At 52.2% G+C, this 18,934-nt stretch overlaps 5 protein-coding genes across 5 annotated transcripts; 2 read left to right on the forward strand and 3 right to left on the reverse strand.

Annotated features, from left to right (window-relative positions):
• Positions 1-383: 383 nt before the first annotated feature.
• On the reverse strand, positions 384-1,086 carry PpBr36_10297 (uncharacterized protein; the record flags this gene model as incomplete). The annotated part of the gene is made up of 2 exons (XM_029897410.1): positions 384-470; positions 571-1,086. 2 exons carry the CDS (start codon positions 1,084-1,086, stop codon positions 384-386), a joined length of 603 nt encoding a protein of 200 aa, XP_029744414.1.
• A 1,955-nt stretch (positions 1,087-3,041) lies between these two features.
• On the forward strand, positions 3,042-3,671 carry PpBr36_10298 (uncharacterized protein; the record flags this gene model as incomplete). The annotated part of the gene is made up of 1 exon (XM_029897411.1): positions 3,042-3,671. One exon carries the CDS (start codon positions 3,042-3,044, stop codon positions 3,669-3,671), a length of 630 nt encoding a protein of 209 aa, XP_029744417.1.
• Positions 3,672-4,057: 386 nt separating this feature from the next.
• Positions 4,058-8,012, reverse strand: PpBr36_10299 (uncharacterized protein; the record flags this gene model as incomplete). Its single annotated transcript, XM_029897412.1, has 2 exons — positions 4,058-4,941; positions 5,057-8,012. 2 exons carry the CDS (start codon positions 8,010-8,012, stop codon positions 4,058-4,060), a joined length of 3,840 nt encoding a protein of 1,279 aa, XP_029744418.1.
• Positions 8,013-9,300: 1,288 nt separating this feature from the next.
• PpBr36_10300 (uncharacterized protein) lies at positions 9,301-14,005 on the reverse strand (the record flags this gene model as incomplete). The annotated part of the gene is made up of 5 exons (XM_029897413.1): positions 9,301-10,668; positions 12,047-12,961; positions 13,044-13,463; positions 13,572-13,833; positions 13,938-14,005. 5 exons carry the CDS (start codon positions 14,003-14,005, stop codon positions 9,301-9,303), a joined length of 3,033 nt encoding a protein of 1,010 aa, XP_029744145.1.
• A 409-nt stretch (positions 14,006-14,414) lies between these two features.
• PpBr36_10301 (uncharacterized protein) lies at positions 14,415-16,412 on the forward strand (the record flags this gene model as incomplete). The annotated part of the gene is made up of 1 exon (XM_029897414.1): positions 14,415-16,412. The coding sequence occupies one exon, from the start codon at positions 14,415-14,417 to the stop codon at positions 16,410-16,412; it is 1,998 nt and encodes a 665-aa protein (XP_029744146.1).
• Between the last annotated feature and the right edge of the window lie 2,522 nt (positions 16,413-18,934).

Consider the following 18,934-nt stretch of genomic DNA (forward strand, 5'->3'; position numbering starts at 1 on the left):
GCAGCAAGCAGTACAATAGGGGAATCCGCCGGTTGTTAGTCTCAAGGAAGGGCCTGTGACGTTTCTCTTGCTGCTATGAAAACATGATAATTTTATTGCTCACGTTAACCTTATTACCAAGCTACTATAAGCCTGGTTGCCTTATAAGTTATGTTGGCACCCTCTCACTCCAGCCGAGCGCCGCCACATCAAACTCACAACATGCACAAACCTCGAATCGCATTTACATAAAACGGTCTATATCATAGCGTTGATTAGTGGATGGCAACATGACCAGCTATATCTAGGAATTATAAATATTATGGGGTATTTTCTGCTCTTTTTCCAACTGCGCCAGTATTTTGTTCTTTTTTTATTTTCCTTTGTTTTTCCCTTTGCTTCCTTCACCAAATGTAACCAGAACCCGCCGACGTGCTCTTCGAGTCCGGGTAAGCATCCTTCGTCTCCGTAGCGCCACGGCGGATTAGGGCCTTGTTCAGGAACGGGAAGTTGGTAGGCCTAAACCTGTCACTCATTTTGTCCAGGTATAGCCATGTACTTTCATAATTTACGCCGGTTCATTGGACGAACTCTGTTGGCGCGGGATCTCAGACGTGATCCTTCAACCATCTTTGAACGGGGCCGAAGAGGGATAAACCAAAGTCCAGGAAGGCCCATTTCGCCGTGCGGAATCGTAAACATCTTATAAACCATGGGCTTCGTTTTCTCCTCTCTACCGTAATTCTCAAATGGTACAGGTTTGTTGTTGATCGCGTATGTCAACCATGGCTCCGACTTGAAGGTTTTGATCATCCAGCCGCTATGAAAGGCCGGTTGTCCGCTGGGTATGTTGGCGCTGCAAATTTGTGGTCGAGATTGATCCGCATGAGTGTTAAATGTCCATTTTTCTCCCTGGTGTTCGCCGTAGTTGATTCGGACGGTAGCTGGCCGACCCGTCACAGCTTTGCCATACCCAACTGGGACACGCTTGTCATTCCTAACCCATATGTGGCAGTCGGAATCGTCTGACTCAGCATTGCTGGCCAAGATGCCGGTTGGTAACCACGTAAGGGCGGTTGATATAGTGAAAAGAGAAGAAATCTTCATAATGAAGTTTTTTTTTTAAATTAAGATTTCTTGAGGGGTTGTTTTCTGGAATGAAGTATTAAAAGTATAGCTGTTTGCGAAACTAACCTAATGGGCTACTTTTCTATTCTCTCTTAATGTTTATGTATTCCAATCAGCTGCAGTGGGAATCACAGCCTCATCCGCCAAAGTCTGTCAATCCTTGCCGTCCATTTGGCGAACAAGGATTAGCTTTGTCTTGCTAAACTAGGTTGCTACTTTGGAATTATGCCGGGGCTATTTTAGTTATTTTCATGCGGCCAAATGATTTACGTACCAGTAATATGAGTAAGACTTTGCTATTATTAGCTGGGAATTATGAACACGTCGGAAATACCGAGGGTACAGCATCAACAGGGTTTAATGATACGAACAACACAATTAGAACAAGCCATGCTCTCTACAGCCAAGAACCGTATCATTGGTGCAGACTCTTGGCTTGTTAGACGCAAGATTTAAAATAGTCCAGTATGAACAAGCAACTGGTTGTAAAAGCTTATCAAATCCCGTCATGATATGGCTGGCATCCACGAGATTGATATATAAATTTGCTGCAGTACCGCCGTCCTCGTTCATTTGCCGCGTCGTTTTTTTTTTTTTTTTTTTTTTTTTTTTTTTTTTTTTGTCAGTCTCGCGATCCTATAATGGCACTCTAGACATCACACTGCAACAGGAACAGCACCCTACATAGAAGTAAAAGTTACAACAATAAAGCAAGCAGGTACTGGCAATTGTTTTCCGCTTTATGGACAATAGGAACCGCTTGTAAAGCAATGGAAGGCATCTTCTTCTGTATTGGCATCATAACGGAGCTCAAGTCACCCATGAGCTCCTTCTCCTTCAACTTGTGACCTTTCTGGAGAATCATCACTATTATTATTTCCAGGGCAGTTCGAGATATCTGATGCAGAAATTCGGATCCTTGGGGTCCAGACTTGACTTGCCACTCAAGCCACTGCATATTTTGACACCTTGGGTCGCCGGCCCACAAGATGTCGCAGGCGCCACGAAAGACATTCGGCGATATATGCGTGGTGGGGAAGTCCTAGCCGCATCCGATGTGGCGAAAAATCAAAACTGAGGCTGGAGACATGATTCCATCCAACTACCGTACAGTAAGCTTGCCGCTGGAACGAGAACCAACGCAAAGGGGAATTCTTTTGGTCGGAAGCCTGGACAACATGAGGTCATCTGGACACAGTCGCTTGGACCCTGATCGCCAAGACACGCAATCCGATTCGCGGCATGAGCTGCTTCCAAACGTCAGAACACTGCATTTGTGCCCGGTCCCCGGCTCGTCCCATTTGTTGATTTTGATGAATTGCTGCAGGTTTTTATTTTTACATTCTGTCGTCTCCTGCTTTTTCTTCAAATCGGCATTCCGGACTAGTTGCAACACCAGAAAAAAACCTCCTCCGAAATTTCATGCATAATGAACAAAAAAGAAAAAAAAAAAACCCCCTGTCAGACAAAACGCGTCCTCCGTTTCGTCGCAAGAGCATTGGACCCTCGTGTATCAGCGAGAGACGCCCTGCACGCGTGTCCCGACGCCCGTGGGCATCCTCGCCGGGGGAGGGTTCTCTCGACTAATCTTTCTGTCGCAATGTGTCAAAACTCGATCAAGTTGACGGGGTCGTCCTAAGGCGTGCTTGTCACGCCTTGCAGTGGAAGATAGATCAGCCCAGTCAAGTTGTAGATGAACTTGTTATATATAGCCCTGTTCCTGTCTAGTCTAGATCTCATCCGTATTTGTTCATTCTTTCTTTTCTTTTTCTTTTTTTTTTTTAAACAAAGAAAGAACAACAGCCATTCTGGAAATTTGAGCATCTTCTTCAGAATTAGAAAAGCAACACTTTTTTCACATCTCAGCTCTCCACAAACAGTCACAAAATAGACCAACTCACACAGTGAGCAAAAGGCAACATTCCCCTCTCAAAATGCATCTACCAACAATCACCTCTCTCCTCCTCGCCGCCGCCCTCCCGGCAGCCGCACGCAGTTTGGCCGGCGCATCTTTCTCCGGCCTCGCCGCTTGGGCCGAGCAAGCCGAGCAGCACCTCGTCCGCCGTCAGGACCCTACTGTGCCAGGCGCGCCTCCCGCGCCCCCGGCCGATGGTGGCCGAGGCAAGGGCAAGGGCAACCAGGGTAAAGGAAAAGGAGGCCAGAATACTGGCAAGGGCAAGGGAGGTCAGCAGGGAGCTCCGCCTGCACAGGGAGCTCCGCCCGCACAGGGAGCTCCGCGTCCAGGTCAGCTTGGAGAAGCCGAGGTAGAGGACCTGCGAAGCCCGCCCGGAACCCAGCGCGCAGACCAGCCCGGAGCCCCTCCCGCCGGAGGCCAGCGCGGAGGCCAAGGCAAGGGAAAGGGAGCCCAGGGTAAAGGCAAGGCGGGCCAACAGGGAGGCCAGCGAGGCCAGCAGGCCGGCCAGCGCGGAGGTCAAGCTAAAGGCAAGGGAGCCCAGGGCAAAGGAGCAGGTGCACAAGGAAGAGGCGCCAGAGGTGCGGGAGCTCGTGGGCAGGCGCCAGGAAAGGCACCGGCCCCTGCCCCCAATGATGACGACGAGGAATAGATGAGGGCTATTTGTCCACATTTCTGGGAAGCGTTGTGGCCAATCGACTTTGAGGGGGACCTTCTGGACTATCTTAGATATCTTGTTGTCAGCTACTACTACTACTGTAATTCCTACTTTTTGTTGCATCATGTTTCCCAAAATACAGTTGAAGCGTCCTTAATCTCTCCGCAAATACTATTTCGTCTTTAGTCCAGGCCAAGGCAAACTCTGAGTGGCATTGGAGCATTCTGCTGATAAGGGGAGAAGACTAACGCTAAACATAAAGACAACGCTACCAAGGGAGGGCTGGAACCCAAAACATACCAAGGAAAAAAAAAGAAGAAAAAAAAAAAAAGAAAAAAAAATTAGACCCGTATAATAGCAGAAGGAAGATCCCAAAGGGATCAGATATACATGGCTTGGTGATCACCCTGCTCGTTCTGGCCCGTGAAACGCTCAATCTCCATCAGACTCTCGCGCGTTACCGATGGCCTCGTTCTTTCGAGCGCCTTTCGGAAGTGTTCCAACGTGATAACCCTCTTTTCGGACCCTGTGGCGACATCTCCGTCGGCATCGCCATCCTTCTTCCTCCTCTCTGCCACCAGCTCCTTGTGTGCCACCATCGCGGCCTGCACGCAGAGGGTCCGGATGTCAGACCCGGAGAAGCCCTTGGTCATCCTGTCGCTCGCTACTTCCTCCAAGTCCAGCGCAGGGTCCAGCTTCTCATCCTTCAGGTAGATGTCCAAGATGGCCCGGCGGCCCGCAGCCGTGGGCATGCCAATGTGCAGCGAGTGCGGCAGCCGGCGGCACACGGCGTCGTCGATGTCTCCGGGTCGGTTGGTGGCCACCATGAGGAACGGCGCCTTCTTGCGGCTGACCAGTCCATCCATCTCCATCAGAAACTGGCTCATGGCCTTGCGCTGCCAGTCGTGGTCCAAGCCGCTACGCTTGCCAAAGACCGAGTCGCCCTCGTCCAAGAAGATGACGCACGGCGCGAGTTTGACGCCGAGAGAGAAAAGAGCCTTGATTCGCTTCTCCGTCTCACCAACCCACATGTTCTGGATATCTGCCGGCGTTGCCACGATCAGATTTGTGCCGGCAGACGCGGCCACGACACGTGCCAAATGGGTCTTGCCGGTGCCTGGAGGGCCGTATAGGATTGCGCCATTAACTGCTTCCTTGGCGAGGATTCCATACGGCTTGGTTTGACGAAGGTCAAGCAGTTGTTTTAGACTGTCGATAAGGTTCTGATCCATGTGGATGCCTTGGGCATCGGAAGAGACAGCGTCTGTATCGGAAGCACAGTTTCATTAGCAAGATGGATCGCGATGCACTTTATCTCCTCAACCGCGCTCGGCGACAAGGCCCCATTCAAGCGCCATAGACTGCGTCGACGAACTTACCTGTGTCTATCACACAGTCAAAGTACTCCTTCTCGGCGTCGGAGCAGCCCGCAGCAATACTATCCAGCAATGGCTTGACCTTGGACTTTTTGGTAGGTCCACCAACTTGAACTGCACCCTCCTCGCTATCGCCCTCTTCGCCCACATATTCGTCATCGTCGGCATTGTTCATCTTGTCAAAGATTGCCTTGTTCCTCATCACCCGCCGCATCACATCAAAAATGTCGCCGGGATTCACAGTACCAGTCTTGACAGCCCGTGCCGAAACCTGTCTGACAACGCGCTCAGACAATTTATCATCCCAATTCGCGAGCATCTGCCTCCGTTCCTCGTCCTCGACTTCGTTGACAACCTGTTCGCCCGACGGCGGACCAGAAGGGTATAGAGCAGCAGTGCTCACCGATGGGTGGTGATCCAACGTGACACGCACCGAACGACGCAACACTCGCCACTTGTTTCTGGGCTTTGCCCGCGCGCTGTTTTGCTTCAGAGCCTCAGCTGCACGCCGTGTGTTACGTGGGGCGAGATTGACGATGCAGCTTTCATAAATCTCTAGCCCCTCCCAAACTTTGCTGATGCCGTCGGTAGGCTTGTTGTCTGCAGAGCTGTTGGAAACCGCTGTCCCAATGAGAATGACGGGGCGCCCTTCGTCTCGTCTGGCATCGTTAATGCCGTTTGCCAGGCGCTGAAGCGGCGTCATTTTACCCAGGGAATCAACGCCACGGAAGACAATGATGAGGGGCCTGTGTTTGGCTGGAGATTTTGCGTCCTTTACGGGCTCTGATGCCTTCGCCAAATTTCCTGTCTGGCCCCGGCCGTTTGGCGATTGTGTTCCCGAGCTTTGTGTTTGGGCATTCTTATTATTGGTGGACGTCGCATCTGATGTCGATGTGCGTGCGAATGCTTCCGCAATGGCCGCTTGCAGGATCAAGGACGCCGAGTCAAATGCCTTCTTGACTCCGTTCTGCAATATCTCTACCATGAGTGCGTCTGCTTCCAGAGGCTGCTTAACTCCACTGGCCACTAAATTCACTTCAGGCATTTTGGCAGGGCCGCTGTTGCTGTTCGCTGAGGATGCACTCTCCTTTGATCCCCCAGATTTGGACATGGACTCTCTCTTGGCCTCTGCCGCGTTCAAAATGCATGTAACTGCCTTTTTGGAATTCTCCTCGGGAGTACTGTAGCCAAAAAACGTGCCTACCAGACGGGTGGTGCTTGTGAGCTCCATGGGAGACACGTTTCGAACCTCATCCGAGTCCTTCCAAAAATCGTGGCAGAGGTCCTCGAGATCCTCAAGATCAATTGTAATCATGTCTGCCTCGGCATCTCGGCCCAGCTGGCGCATGACCTCGTCCAAAAACGAGAGCGAGCCGTCTTTTGGGGATTGGAAAAGAAAAGTCGACGTTGTCACCCAATCCCTTGGAGGGGCCACCCTCGTGCCATCGGCCCTTTCCTTGATTGTGAGCGGTTGCAGTGGTGTGGTTATCAGATCCAGTGCCTCTTCATACAGCTCTCGATGCAGCTGGAAGGTCGGCTTGGCAAGCTGAGATTGGCTTGGGTTCGGTTTTGCCTCCGATGTAGGGGCCTGGCTGGCTTCGGACTCTCCTCCGGCCTTGTACGCGCACGTGCAAGTTTTCTCCTGCGGTTGGGAGTTTTTGGAGTTTTCGGAGGGCCCAGTAGCCGTGGTGTGGTCAGATGCAGAGCCATCGGATGTGCTGGTGGTTTCCTTGTCACTATCACTGCTCGCATTGTTTGCGATGGGTTGTTTGACCTGGTCGTCTTTTGCACCAGTCTTGATTTCTACCAGTTCGAGAGATGATGGCTGCTTGACCAAATCTTCATAAAACACAACGTTGTTACCTAAGAACCACTCCGGCAGCTTCAAATCGGCTACTGGCTCGGTTGCTTTTGCTTCCTCAGTAGTCGCAGGCTCCGCTTTTTTGGCCTCTTGTGCCTTTGCTGTTTCTGGAATTGTTGCCTCAGGAGTCGTTTGCGTTGCATTCTCGGAGGTTTCCGTGGACTTTTGCACGTTCGCTGGCTGCTCAGCAGGTTCAACAGCAGCTGACTTGTCGGAACTCTGGTCCTGCTCCGGACTTTTGGGTGTGCCATCCGAAGCGATCTCGCCCGTCCTGGATGGGTCCTCCTTTGGTAACTCGTTTAGAGTGACGGTTTGCTCTGTTGGGATTTGGGCAGCGGGCTCGGATTGATCAGCCGGTTCGGTCTTGCCCGTATCCAATGAAGTGCCGTCTCCCTCGGATCCCTGTTGGATGCCCTTGGCTACTTCATCAATGACTGCCACCGCCGTCTCTTTGGCGGAGGCTTCTTGGGGGGCTGCCGTTTGACTTCCTGGGGTCTGATCTGCAGCAGCGGCTATCGGCATTGCAGTGGCTGAAGACTTGACAGATGCCGCCTGTTCATCGACCCTTTGCTTCTTGGCACAGCAATCACACTGTGTTTGGGAAGAAGAGCCTTCTTTGGTGACCTCTGCATTTTTTTGTACAGGCTTGGCAACAGCTTCCTCCTGGCTAACTTTTGAGCCGCTAGTTATCAGCACCGGGGAGACTTCACTGGAGTGAACATCATCCTCGGGCAGCAGCACCGGAGGGTCAGGCACTGCAGAGCTTTTCGGCGTTAGTTCCAGCTGCAGCGGCCGGTCATTTGTCGTAGCATCTTGGTTTGTTGATGAAGCCAGCACGGAGCCGGCGATGAGGCATAACAGAGAAAGAAGGTTGGCTTGATTCTGTGCAAGCGCTGTCGCTTGTTCCTGAGCCGTTGCCTGATCGCGGGGCTTAGCCGCGAGCGACCCCTCCATGACTGCGGGATCAAACCAGAGCTTCTTGATCGTCGTTGGAGACGTAGCGACGCAAGAATTGATAGGTCGCGGGCTCTCGGGGGAACTCGGCTCGGGCATTGAATCGCCGTTGGTTAATGTGCAACTGCTAATCTCGGACGCCATTAATTCACCGAGATCGTGGGGGCCAGAGTAGAGCACACACAAGGACCAATGACTGTGCAACTCAGAGAAAGATCACAAAATCAGAGGGAGATTACAGGGCATGGAACAAATGGCAAGCTGGGGAAGAAATTGACAAAAAGTAAAGATAAAATAAAAGGATAAATAAAAAAAAACCACCCAAATACGCTATACACGAGCTTGCGACTGGGCGTTGTGCGAAGGACGTCAATTTATAAAAAACAACAAGCCAATTCAAGCTTCCTGTCCAATTCGCCTAGTCATCTCCAAAGTTGGCCGACGGCTTCGTTATCTGTTCGAAATGTACGGCAAGGCGCTTGCTGTCATGCGACACAGCGACTTTCCCCAGGCGGAGCCCCCTTTGCTGCCTAGGCCAGGGACCAGGTAAGGCTGTGGCTGAGAGCCTGCAGATCTGGAGGATGAGGGAATGAGTCAAAATGCGAGCAGAGGAGCCGGTCTCAGCTCCATTGGTTGTGGTTGCAGTTGCTGCGGTCAAAGCTAACGAACGGATAAATGTTGTTTTTGCTTTTCTGCCTCTTTTTTTTTCCTTGGTTGCAGGGCGAAGGAATAAAAAAAATATAAAAAAAAAAATAAAAACAGGAACAAAGATGCACTGCCGCAACGCAAATCTGTTGGTTGTCGCAGTGCGGCCTCACTCCGCGGTCATGCAATAAATCAATCGAAAAAAAAAAAACCCCCCCGTCATTGATCAGAAACGCATGTTGTACCACAGATGTGAGGCGGTCTTATCTCGCTGGTAACAGTGAACTCTGTGCCCGTGAAGCTATCATATTTGTCGCTTTTTCCGAGTGTAGCGTTCTTCCAATCTCTTCTTCTTATTTCTCTCGTTTGGATTTATTTCTTTTTCCTTGTCAACACGAAGATGGGTTTGGACGGATTTCGTTTTCGGTCTCAAACAGAATGAACGATTGGGAAGCCACGGCCCAACCAGCCAGCCAGCCCTCCCAGCCAGCCGAACCCCGCAGATTCCAAGCCTGAGGCAACCAAAGCAGACTTGTGGTACGAAATAGCTGACGCTAACCTTGCTAACCTAAACTTGCGCAGCATTTGCTCAGTTTAGTTCATGTGGGGTTCTGACAAGGGCCCTGGGTTCTGCAAGCAACCAACGAAGCCACATGCTAATTATGGCAGGCTAAGCGCGATCAAAAATTAATTGCAGTACATGTTGGAATAGTAAGCAGCCAAGGTAGCTTGCCTCCACTGCGAGTCCACGAGATTCTTTTGTCATTGATACCATGAAAAGTTCACCTCAGATTGCCTCTTGCAAATTCTTATCGAGCCTCCACAGCTTCCGAAACCTATTGTCCGGATCATATCTCGTTTTCAATTCCCTCAGGCGCTTGGCGTTCCCCCCAAACCCGGCCTCGGCGCTGAGCTGCTCCTCGGCGTAGTTCACGTAGTGGCCCACCCCGCCGTGTCCCACCATGTCAGCCTTGAACCCCGCCGTGGCGATGCTGGCCGACAGCTCTCGCTTGAGCGCCAGCATCTCTTCGTCCTGCCACGCATCGCCGTCGCTCCCGCCGCTGCTGGTGCTGGTGCTGGTGCTATTGCTGCACACCACCATCCCAACGTTGTAGTACCGGCCCCGGTTCCCCGTCGCCGTCGCGCTGCCCAGCAGAGACGCCGTCTTGTCGAAGGGGATCAGCTCCCACGCGATGATGCTATCACGTGCATCGAACCCACCCTCTGACTTTCTCAGCATCTCGTCAACCCAATCAAAGAGCTTGTCGGCGGCGCCGGCCAGCACCTCTGACTGAAGAGGTGGGAGGACGTTGGTCCCGCCCTGTCGCATCATGGACCCGTAGCTCAGAAAGTCATCCAGCACCCGGTTCATCTCTGCGTACGGCAGCTGTTTTGCAGTGTTGGTGTGCGGGCGCAGGCTCAGCAGCGGCTTGAAGACTTCACCTTCTGCCTTTTCCGCCGTGCCGTTGTAAAAGCAGCAGACCGTCGTGACCTTGGCCCGCTCTGTCCCCTCCGAGTCTTTAGAGGTCGCGTACGTAGACGTGACCATGAGGCATTGGTCCTCATCGCCCTTGTCGATCATCTCGTTGGCGGCCACAACGATCTCCGACAGCCGCTCGTGCGGGAACTCGAGCAGCCCGCCCCATACCTCTCCTTGAGCGTACAGTCGGGAGGTGAACCTGGTCGCGACGCCGAAACTCTGTCCCGCCCCACGCATGGCCCAGAATAGGTCCGGCTCGGACGCCGCGTTGGCCGTCACGATCCTCCCGTCGCCCAGGACGACCTCCACCTCGAGCAGGTTGTCAATGCAGAGGCCGTACCGCCCGCTCAGCCACCCGAACCCGCCGCCCAGGATCAGACCCCCGACCCCGGTGTGAGATACGGTGCCGCCCGGCGTGGCCAGCCCGTGCTCTGCGGTCGCAGCGTCGACCTGCCGCCACAGGCAGCCGCCCCCGAAAGTGACGGTCTTCGCGTCCGCGTCGACCGAGATGGCTTGCATTAGGCACAGGTGGATGAGCATACCGTCCAGGCCGATGGACGACGAGCCGCTCGTGGCGTGTCCGCCGCAGCACACCGTGAACGGGATCGAGTGCTCGTTGGCGTAGATGATGACCTCGCTGACCTCCCCTGCTGTCGTCGGGAACACCACTATACCCTGTAATGCTGCGCTTTAGCAGTTGGAAAGTACAAGTCCTTTTGTGGCAGGTGACAGAATGTATGATCATGATGTTAACTCACAGCCCGCCTAACAGCGAGTCTACTCCACCGCCGTATGGCATCCTCGTAACCCGGATCGCCTGGAACTGCAGCGCCGCCCGTCACGATGCCCTTTAGTGCACCGAGGTGCAAGGACGCAAAGTCCACAGCTTCTACTTGTCCTCGATGTTTCATGGCAGAGGGGTTTTCTTAGACGAGTATTTATCATGGTTAGACCGCACCCAAATACTTTCCATTTCGTGTCAACGGACACACACATGGTGAACGATTGTTTGAGTTATACTTTCCGCAAGGGCAATGTCTGTCGCATCGCTGGTGAATATTTTGTTGTTCTATGAAGTGTCCGTATCTGACCAAGAACTATCAAATGGGGTGATTCAGAATATATCGCGCGAAATTTGTCAGACTTTGCTACCGAGGTCACTATCAAGACCGCTACTTTGACAAATTAATTCCATCCCACACTCCTGCGCGAAGTGCAGCATATCTATACGAATCCTCAAGACACAACTATAGCCACTTTCGTCACTGTCCCTATGACACAATCTCTTTTCGAGTCGATCAGCCAATAGGAACATGTTTCTGCAGATGGAGCCCTAGCCCTTCGGGTCTGATACATCACATTTCGGATTACGGGCGGGAATAACGATTAGACTAGTTACGAAAAAGATAATGGTTCCCAATCACCCGGTTCTTTTTTTTTCCACATAGATTGGTTAAAGATGATCGTCGCGTCAGCCCTGCAGCGGCCAGCGCAATGCACGTACCTTGGATAGGTATGAGAACCAGGTTTCCGAACCCTGTATAATGCCCGAGTTGCTCGTACGATGCCGGAAAAAAGAAAGACTGCATGCCCAACGTGTGCCAAGACAACCATGGCCCCATCTGTCCACCTCTTTTAGGTATGCAGTAAGTAAAATGGCGCATCGTTACGTACCTGCCAATACTCAGTTAGGGGAGAAAGTTGTGCAAAAAGCCGCGGAAATATTCATGAGTCCCTGGTATTTCTTTTTCGCATACTCGGCCAATGATAAAGAATCAACATAGTCGAATTGCTCTCAGAACTACGGCATTGACAAGGTATACGTCTTGAGGAATCCCGTAAGCGGATGCCAAGACGCGCGAGTAGATTAGGCGTCTTACTATCCTCCTCCCTCCTTGCTTCATGCCGATGAACCCTTCCGTCTTTGCAAAAGACAATGACGACCCCACTTTCTCTGCAAGTGATCTGGTATAAAAGACAGCTGAGGGACCCAGAGCGCCCGGGCGAGGAAGCTGGTATTTCCCGCATCCAAGAACGGGATACATTGTATCACCTCCCAATTTTCTTTGTCCGCTACGTATTCGGGCTCGTTGGGTGGTAGGGGTTCGCTGTGATGCGGGTATTGCGTATCCACAAGAAAGGCGCACGTGTTGATGTCCACATACTTGCCCATGTCTTCTTCGTTGCGGTCATTCATCCCGCTGGGCGTAAGCCAGGTACCTCCGAAAATGCCAAAGCCTGTCCTCGCTTCTGAGAACTCTCCGGGTAGAAGGCCGCGGAACTCAGAGCGAATGAACTTAGCACGCATGTCGCGAGGAAGGAAGAAAGACGATGGAAATCGGTACCATTCCTTGCCGAAACAGACAGAGTCGCCAGAACCACCAAGGCCCTGTTCTCCCAAAACGCCGGTCCCTAGTGGCTTGTATAGGGAAAGAGGTGCCGAATATGCCGTGTAAACCCCATAGATCCGAGCCAGGGACACGTCAAACGCAAGCAGTACAGCAATAGACAGTACAGTCAACTTGAGCTTTCCCGGGATCATGCCAATCAGAGTCTTGGGATTGGCGTTGCCTAGGGCGGTGACGATGATGTGGAATGCAACGGCTGCGTTGAGTGCCAAGAAAGGATAAGCCGGGTACATGAAGCGCTCCTCTTTGTGTGGCTGCGCCGTAAAGATGCCGAGCCACATGTAGAAAGGCGTCAAGAACACGATGGTACGCCAGCCTGACCTGAGTTCATGACCGGATGGTACCATAAGGTTCCTCATAAGGAACAAAGGCATTGACAGCATAGCCAGCACAAACCAGATGTTGAAGTTGAGCGCGAGATTCTTGAAGTAGAACGTCCACGGCTCAGTCCCGTACAGGTTTGGTCCCCCACTCGATGAAAATATGTTGTACTTGACGATATTCCAGGAAATGACCTCCATCTTGCGGTAGAAAAATGTGTTGATGCATGTGTCAAAAACCTTGACGGGCAATCAGTATCTGTTAGCAGTCATCGAAACACGACAAGAGAAAGTCTCAAATAATGACAAATGTGCAACTTACCACGAGGAGAAAAGCAGCCACGACACCCCTGCCAACGCGGACAAAGCAATCAAACCTGCGCTCGCCATCGCCAAACAATGCGAAGAGACCCTCCTCGGCAAGGAATGGCACGCACAACGCAGCGGCAAAAGGCCAGCCAATGACTCCAGCCACTGCAAACCAGAAGATTCCATGCGACGTCTTGAGACCACCTCTCCAATGTATGAAAGACGCTGCACCGAGCATGCATGCGTACATGGCAAAGGACGACGGCAAATATGCGGCGCTAGCATGGAAGTTCCCAGGGCTTGCAATCAGCGCCATTATGAACCACGTCCCGGTGCGCGGGGAGATTGTTAGGCTGATTGATCGATATAGGAGCGTCTGTGCAAGGGCGCAGATGACGGCCAACACGTATCGAACAAAGTAAAATTCCGAGACCTGTGTTAAGATTGGCGGGCATTTAGCACTAGAGCAAGGGTCAAGTCTATCAAGCCGCGCGATACGGAAAATGAAGCCTCAGCGATACGAAAGTCTGAGCGAGCGGACCTTTGTTGACTGAGGTAGTATGCGACGGATGTTGGCTACGATGGCATGCAACGAGATGTAAAGCCAACTGCGGATGGAGTACTCGGGTGAGTACTCCCAAGTTTGTAACCCATAGCCATGGGTGAGATAATGCGTCGGCTCCCAGTAGTTGAAGGTTTCATCGCAGTCCTGTATCGGAGCAAAGACGGCGGCTATGAGGTTGGCTGCAAGGAAAAAGTAGAAGGCCGTGATGGGTTGGAGAACGAAGGGGCTTGGTGGGGTCCTGAAGATGAAGATGATATCAGTGCTGGTCAAGCTAGTGGAATGACGGACCAACTCGACTCGACAACCAAATATCGTCTAGGGCATTCAAAGGCAACCACTGACTTTTTCCTGGCATGAGCAGCATCGGGATGAATGAATTCCCGCTGCCTTGGGGCGTCCGTGGGAGGCATCGTGGTGACTGCAGCAGTTCGGTGCCTTTCTGTCAAGGTGGGAAGCTCGATTTTGTTGAGCGCGCAGAACACAAAGCCAACTGTCAACTGGAGCTTTCAATTCAACTTCATAATTCGGCGTCTCGCCCTGCAGATGCGCTAACCACTTTGGCATTAGTGCTCAAAAAATCCGGGGTATCGTTATCTTATCGTGGCGATAACGAGAAAAAAAAAAGTTCTATCAAAAGTTTGGACTGCCGGGAGACCCCACCAATTAATTGCCTGCAACTGCAAGCCGAATTCGTCGAGTTTCTGGCCTAACTACCTACCTTTTCCGCGCCAGCTCAGGAATCCTGGCGCTTCTGTCACTACATTTTTAGTACTATTATATCATATCCTACCACCCCTTCAAAGACGGGTGCCGGTCATTATGTCGGGTGGCTTCGTAATACCGGGGCTTGGCCAAGCAAAACCCAATGAAACGCTTCCAGTCGCCAGCTTCGCCTCCGAGGCGCCCTCCAAGACGGGCTCCGAAGCAGAACAGCCTTTCACCAAAAATCAAGTGGGGAGTTATAAGCGATCCAGCGAAGATGCCATGCACGTGGACTCATCTGAGCCTTCCGAGTCCAAGCACGCCGCCGACGCAAGCACCTCTGCGGCCCTGCCGGTCAACGAGGATTCGATGGACGTCGACGACAGTACACAGGGCACAGCTCCTATTCAGGCCTCCGCGGTAGCAAACGACGGGCAAAGCCATCAGTCTCACCCAGCTACAGGCGCACCGGCTGCCGAGAAAAACACAACCCATACGACCACAAACCCTCACGCAGGTGAGGGCAGCGATGGCATGGAAGACTCAGTACACGTGACAGACGCTCTCGACGCAGCGCTGCTCGCAATGTCCCAACCAAAGCTGGAGGACCTGGGACCGACGACGGAAGCAATAGTACAAGCTCAAGCGCCCACCACAACCACTGAGCCAGTCGCGCAAGAGGGCACCGCAGCAGAGTGGGAAGCTGATTCATCTCCATATGAGTCTTCCAGCGACTCCAGCAGCTCAGATGACTCCTCAGATGATGACTCTGAGGCTGGTGCTATGGGTCTAGAAGAAACAGTGCGTATGCTCATGGCGAATGGTGACGACTCGGACGCCGACAGTGATGCTGGCGGTGATGGCAAGAACGGCGGTAACGCCCGGCAAGTGCGGTCTAAGAACGAACAGCCTGACTGGGTTCCTCCGAAGCCCGAGGTCACTATAAGCGAAGACATGGAGATCCTGCCTTTGGGCTCTGTCTTCAGGATTGTGGGCAATACGGTGTTGATTCAATCTGGCGCCGACGGCGAGGAACGAGTCTTGGACATTGAGACTGCCGTTTGCCGTGCTGATAGGTCCATAATTGCGGCGATTGCCGATGTCATCGGTTCCGTGCTTCGTCCTATATATATCCTTCGATTTGCAACATCCGAGGATGTCGAAAAAGAGGGTCTTGCCAAGGATATGCCAGTGTTTTACTCGCCCCAGCACGCACAAGTGGTCTTGACACGAGCCCTACGCCAACAAAAGGGATACGACGCCAGCAACCTACATGACGAGGAGATTCCTATGGAGGAGCAGGAGTTCTCTGATGATGAACAGGAGCAGGCACACAAGCGGCAGCAAAAGATGAAGAAGAAGAATAACCGTGGTGGTGGTCGCGGTGGCCGCGGAGGCGCTCAGAACCGAGAAATGAGTTCTGGTCATCATAGTTCATCAAACGGGGCGGTAGCGAACGCAGACATCGGGCTGAACTATGACGACGATGACGACGGTCCTTACAAGCCCCTCTCCAGGCCAGTAAACTTCGGTATGGGTGCTCCACCGTCGTTTGAAGGAGCTACCGGTAGCGATCGTGGCGGGGAGCGAGACAACTTCCGTGATCGCGGGCGCGGGCGCGGTCGCGGAAACCGAGGCGGGTTCAGAGGCGGACGTGGAGGAAGCGGAGGGGGATACGCGAACGGCTACTCAAAACCGCAGCAGGACCGTTATCCAAACTATGACCAACAGCAGCAACAGGGCCCCCAGCCGCAACCCGCAGCTCCTTACCAGTGGATGCCACCTCCACCACCGATCATGTTCAATTCTGCACCGCAACATGCTCAACAAGGAGGCGGCGCCATGCCGTTCGCATTTCCCCCTTTCCCTCCGCCGGTACACCAATTTGGCGGGAACCCTCAACCAGCACCACCCTTGGGACAGCATGCTCCTCCGCCTGTTGCGCCTCCTGCTGGCCAACCTCAGGCAAACTGGCAGGCAATGGCGGCGTTGTATGCCAACCCGGCGTTCCAGCAAGCCCTTAGGGAAGCGCAGCAACAACAACAACAACAACAACAACAACAACAACCGCCACAAGGCCATCCCGGCCGGGGTCAAAACCCTGGTGCCCCCTAGTGATGCCGCAGTTCGCGATGAAGAGTGCCTGAGTGTTGTGGAAAATGACAGGATTGATGGCGCAACGGATGTTGTAGATACATTTCTTGTTAGAATTATACCCCGAAAGTTTTTAGCTTCTAGAACTAGACTTGTTCTAGTTTGTCGTGATGCAATTCTAGTCTCGCGCCACCTCTACTCGTATCACCCTACACATGGCACTAAACACTAAGCATCCGATGCTTTGACCAGGCAGGCAAGTTCGTATAATCTGGTTCTCATCATGCGTTTTGGCTGGGCCTACGCAACGCGATCTCCGATTCGGCCTTGCGCGAGTTCGCGTTTCGAGTGATATCATTGTCGTGGGTATATCCCGGTGTGAGCCAGTCTCTAAAGATTGGCGGGTAGCGCCTTGGCCCATCCTTGCGCGACTGGTTGCCGATGATTGCAACGTTTAAGCGATGAGCTTTTTTCATCGTCATTGTGGTCCACGGGCGCCTGCGCTCGCTTGGGAACCCAGGACAACCAAGATACTCCGAGCATGGAATGGAAAAATCTCATTGGGCGAATTTCTGGATCGATGAGTAAGGGGCCCTAGTGTAGGCGAGTAGCCATCATGCCCTCGGAATAGCATCTTCGGTACCGGAAAAAGTCAATCGGCTCTTGCGCTTTTTTTTTTTTTTTTTTTTACAGGGCTTGGCGCTAGCTTATGCTTTTGCGGGATTTCCCACAGGTGCAAGGGCGGGGAGTGCTAATAACGATCGGCAGCCACACCACCTCGCCCAGGTATTTGGCGTGTTTCAGAAGCACAAACAAGGGCGTCAGTGTGGCCATCACAATGGCAGTCATCCAAACTTCGTCTGAAGGTTGTTGGGACGACTTCGATGGTAGCCGTGATAGTTCACACCAGGGACGATCACCTTCTATATTTGCCCTTGTTATTAGGAAATCATTGAGCACGAAACGAAACAAACATTTGCTCCAGTTTTCCCGTCTGACTCGGCAGTTGGGTCAATTGTGTGTTTGATTTACACAGTCTTAAATCAAATGTTTATTTGACTTTTTGTCTTGCATAGAATTTTGCTTTGTAAATTTGAAATCAAGGCCAGTGAGGTTCGCATTTGTGTGCATCCTGCTATCTGCATTTCTTTGTCATGTAACCTAAAAACAAAAAAAAAAAAAAAAAAAAAAAAAAAGACACGAGAGAAATGATGCCGAATCGCTCACCAGTAAGAAATATCTGACGGCGTGACAGGCCTGGGAGATCCCCAAGTAGTCAGTCGTCATGCACCAACAACAACAATGGCTCACCTCATCCCTTTGCTCCTGTCTTGGACCGCCCTCCCATGTGGAAGGGCGTACGGAGGACGGTAAAACTAATTTCGCTTGTTCGGCGATGCGCGTCTGACCCCGCAAGTCCAAAAGGCTGGCCAATTGGAAAGGCTGTGTCCCTGGACGCCCCGCTATTTCGGTCGGCCAAAAATACGCCAGGGATCCAAAGACCCAGCACAAGTTCAAGGAAGTTCCCAGCCAATCCAGACACTCGGTAAGGAACTCCACACGACAACTTGCGACTTGGGAGCGCGAACTTTTGGTGCACCATTCCCTCTGTTCCGTAGTTTTCGACAATCGGTTGGATGGTTCCCAATGGTCGCTGCTGCCTTGCCGGCAAGCGCAACAAAGTTTTGACACGGCTGACGAAATCCAATTATTTGTCTACACCGAGTTTTTCTAACGACTCAGACGTGAATCTTAATTTGGTACCGGTTTTCTTTTCTTGGGCAGTGATTGACTGATGAAGGGAGACTTTGCCGGCGCTCCCACGCTCTGACTGCAGCAAGTGGGTTGGTTGCATTATCCCTCGTCCATGCGTTGCGGTCAAGTGAGTGTCACAAATTAGCAGTCCTGCGGAGGCACAGCAGCATGTTAGCCCTCCAAGCCCTTTTCCCCCTTCCGCCAAACATGAATGAACCCTGTCTTTTGTTGGCTGGCAGGGGGAACTTGCCAGGAGGAGCCGTGCCCTGGAGAAAAGCAACGTTGAAAGGCCCCACCATTTCCAAAGATCGGCAAGTGTTTTCGTTCAGGGTCACACCCCGGTAAGAAAAAAAAACCCCCCGGCTGGATTGATTGGGTACAATGCACAAGGCAAGTCCCAAGGCAGGGCAGCTTTTTTTCAATTTCTTTGCCCTTTCTGCCACTCTCCACGGTCACATACGACCTTATCTTCCACCCCCTCGAGCTCTCGTCGTCGCAAGGCTCGTGGCAGGACATTCGTTTGTTCCGCCGTTCCATTCATTCTATTTGCGTGCTTTGTTTGCAGCTGCGCCTCCCTTTGACCAGCTTATTCAACAGACATTCTTTTTTTCTTTCTTAGGTGCTCTACCACCACATACTCGGCGTTGACGCCCGCTTCTCGGCTCCGTCGCATTCATTCCTTTTTTTCGGCCGGCGCAGCATTATCATATCAGCAAACTGACTTGTCATTCGAACGTCGCCTGTTGGCAATTGCTTGTTATTACAAGCGAAATTTGAAGCGTTACAGC

This window comes from Pyricularia pennisetigena (assembly GCF_004337985.1).
Source record: "Pyricularia pennisetigena strain Br36 chromosome 4 map unlocalized Pyricularia_pennisetigena_Br36_Scf_9, whole genome shotgun sequence".
NCBI lineage: Eukaryota > Fungi > Ascomycota > Sordariomycetes > Magnaporthales > Pyriculariaceae > Pyricularia > Pyricularia pennisetigena.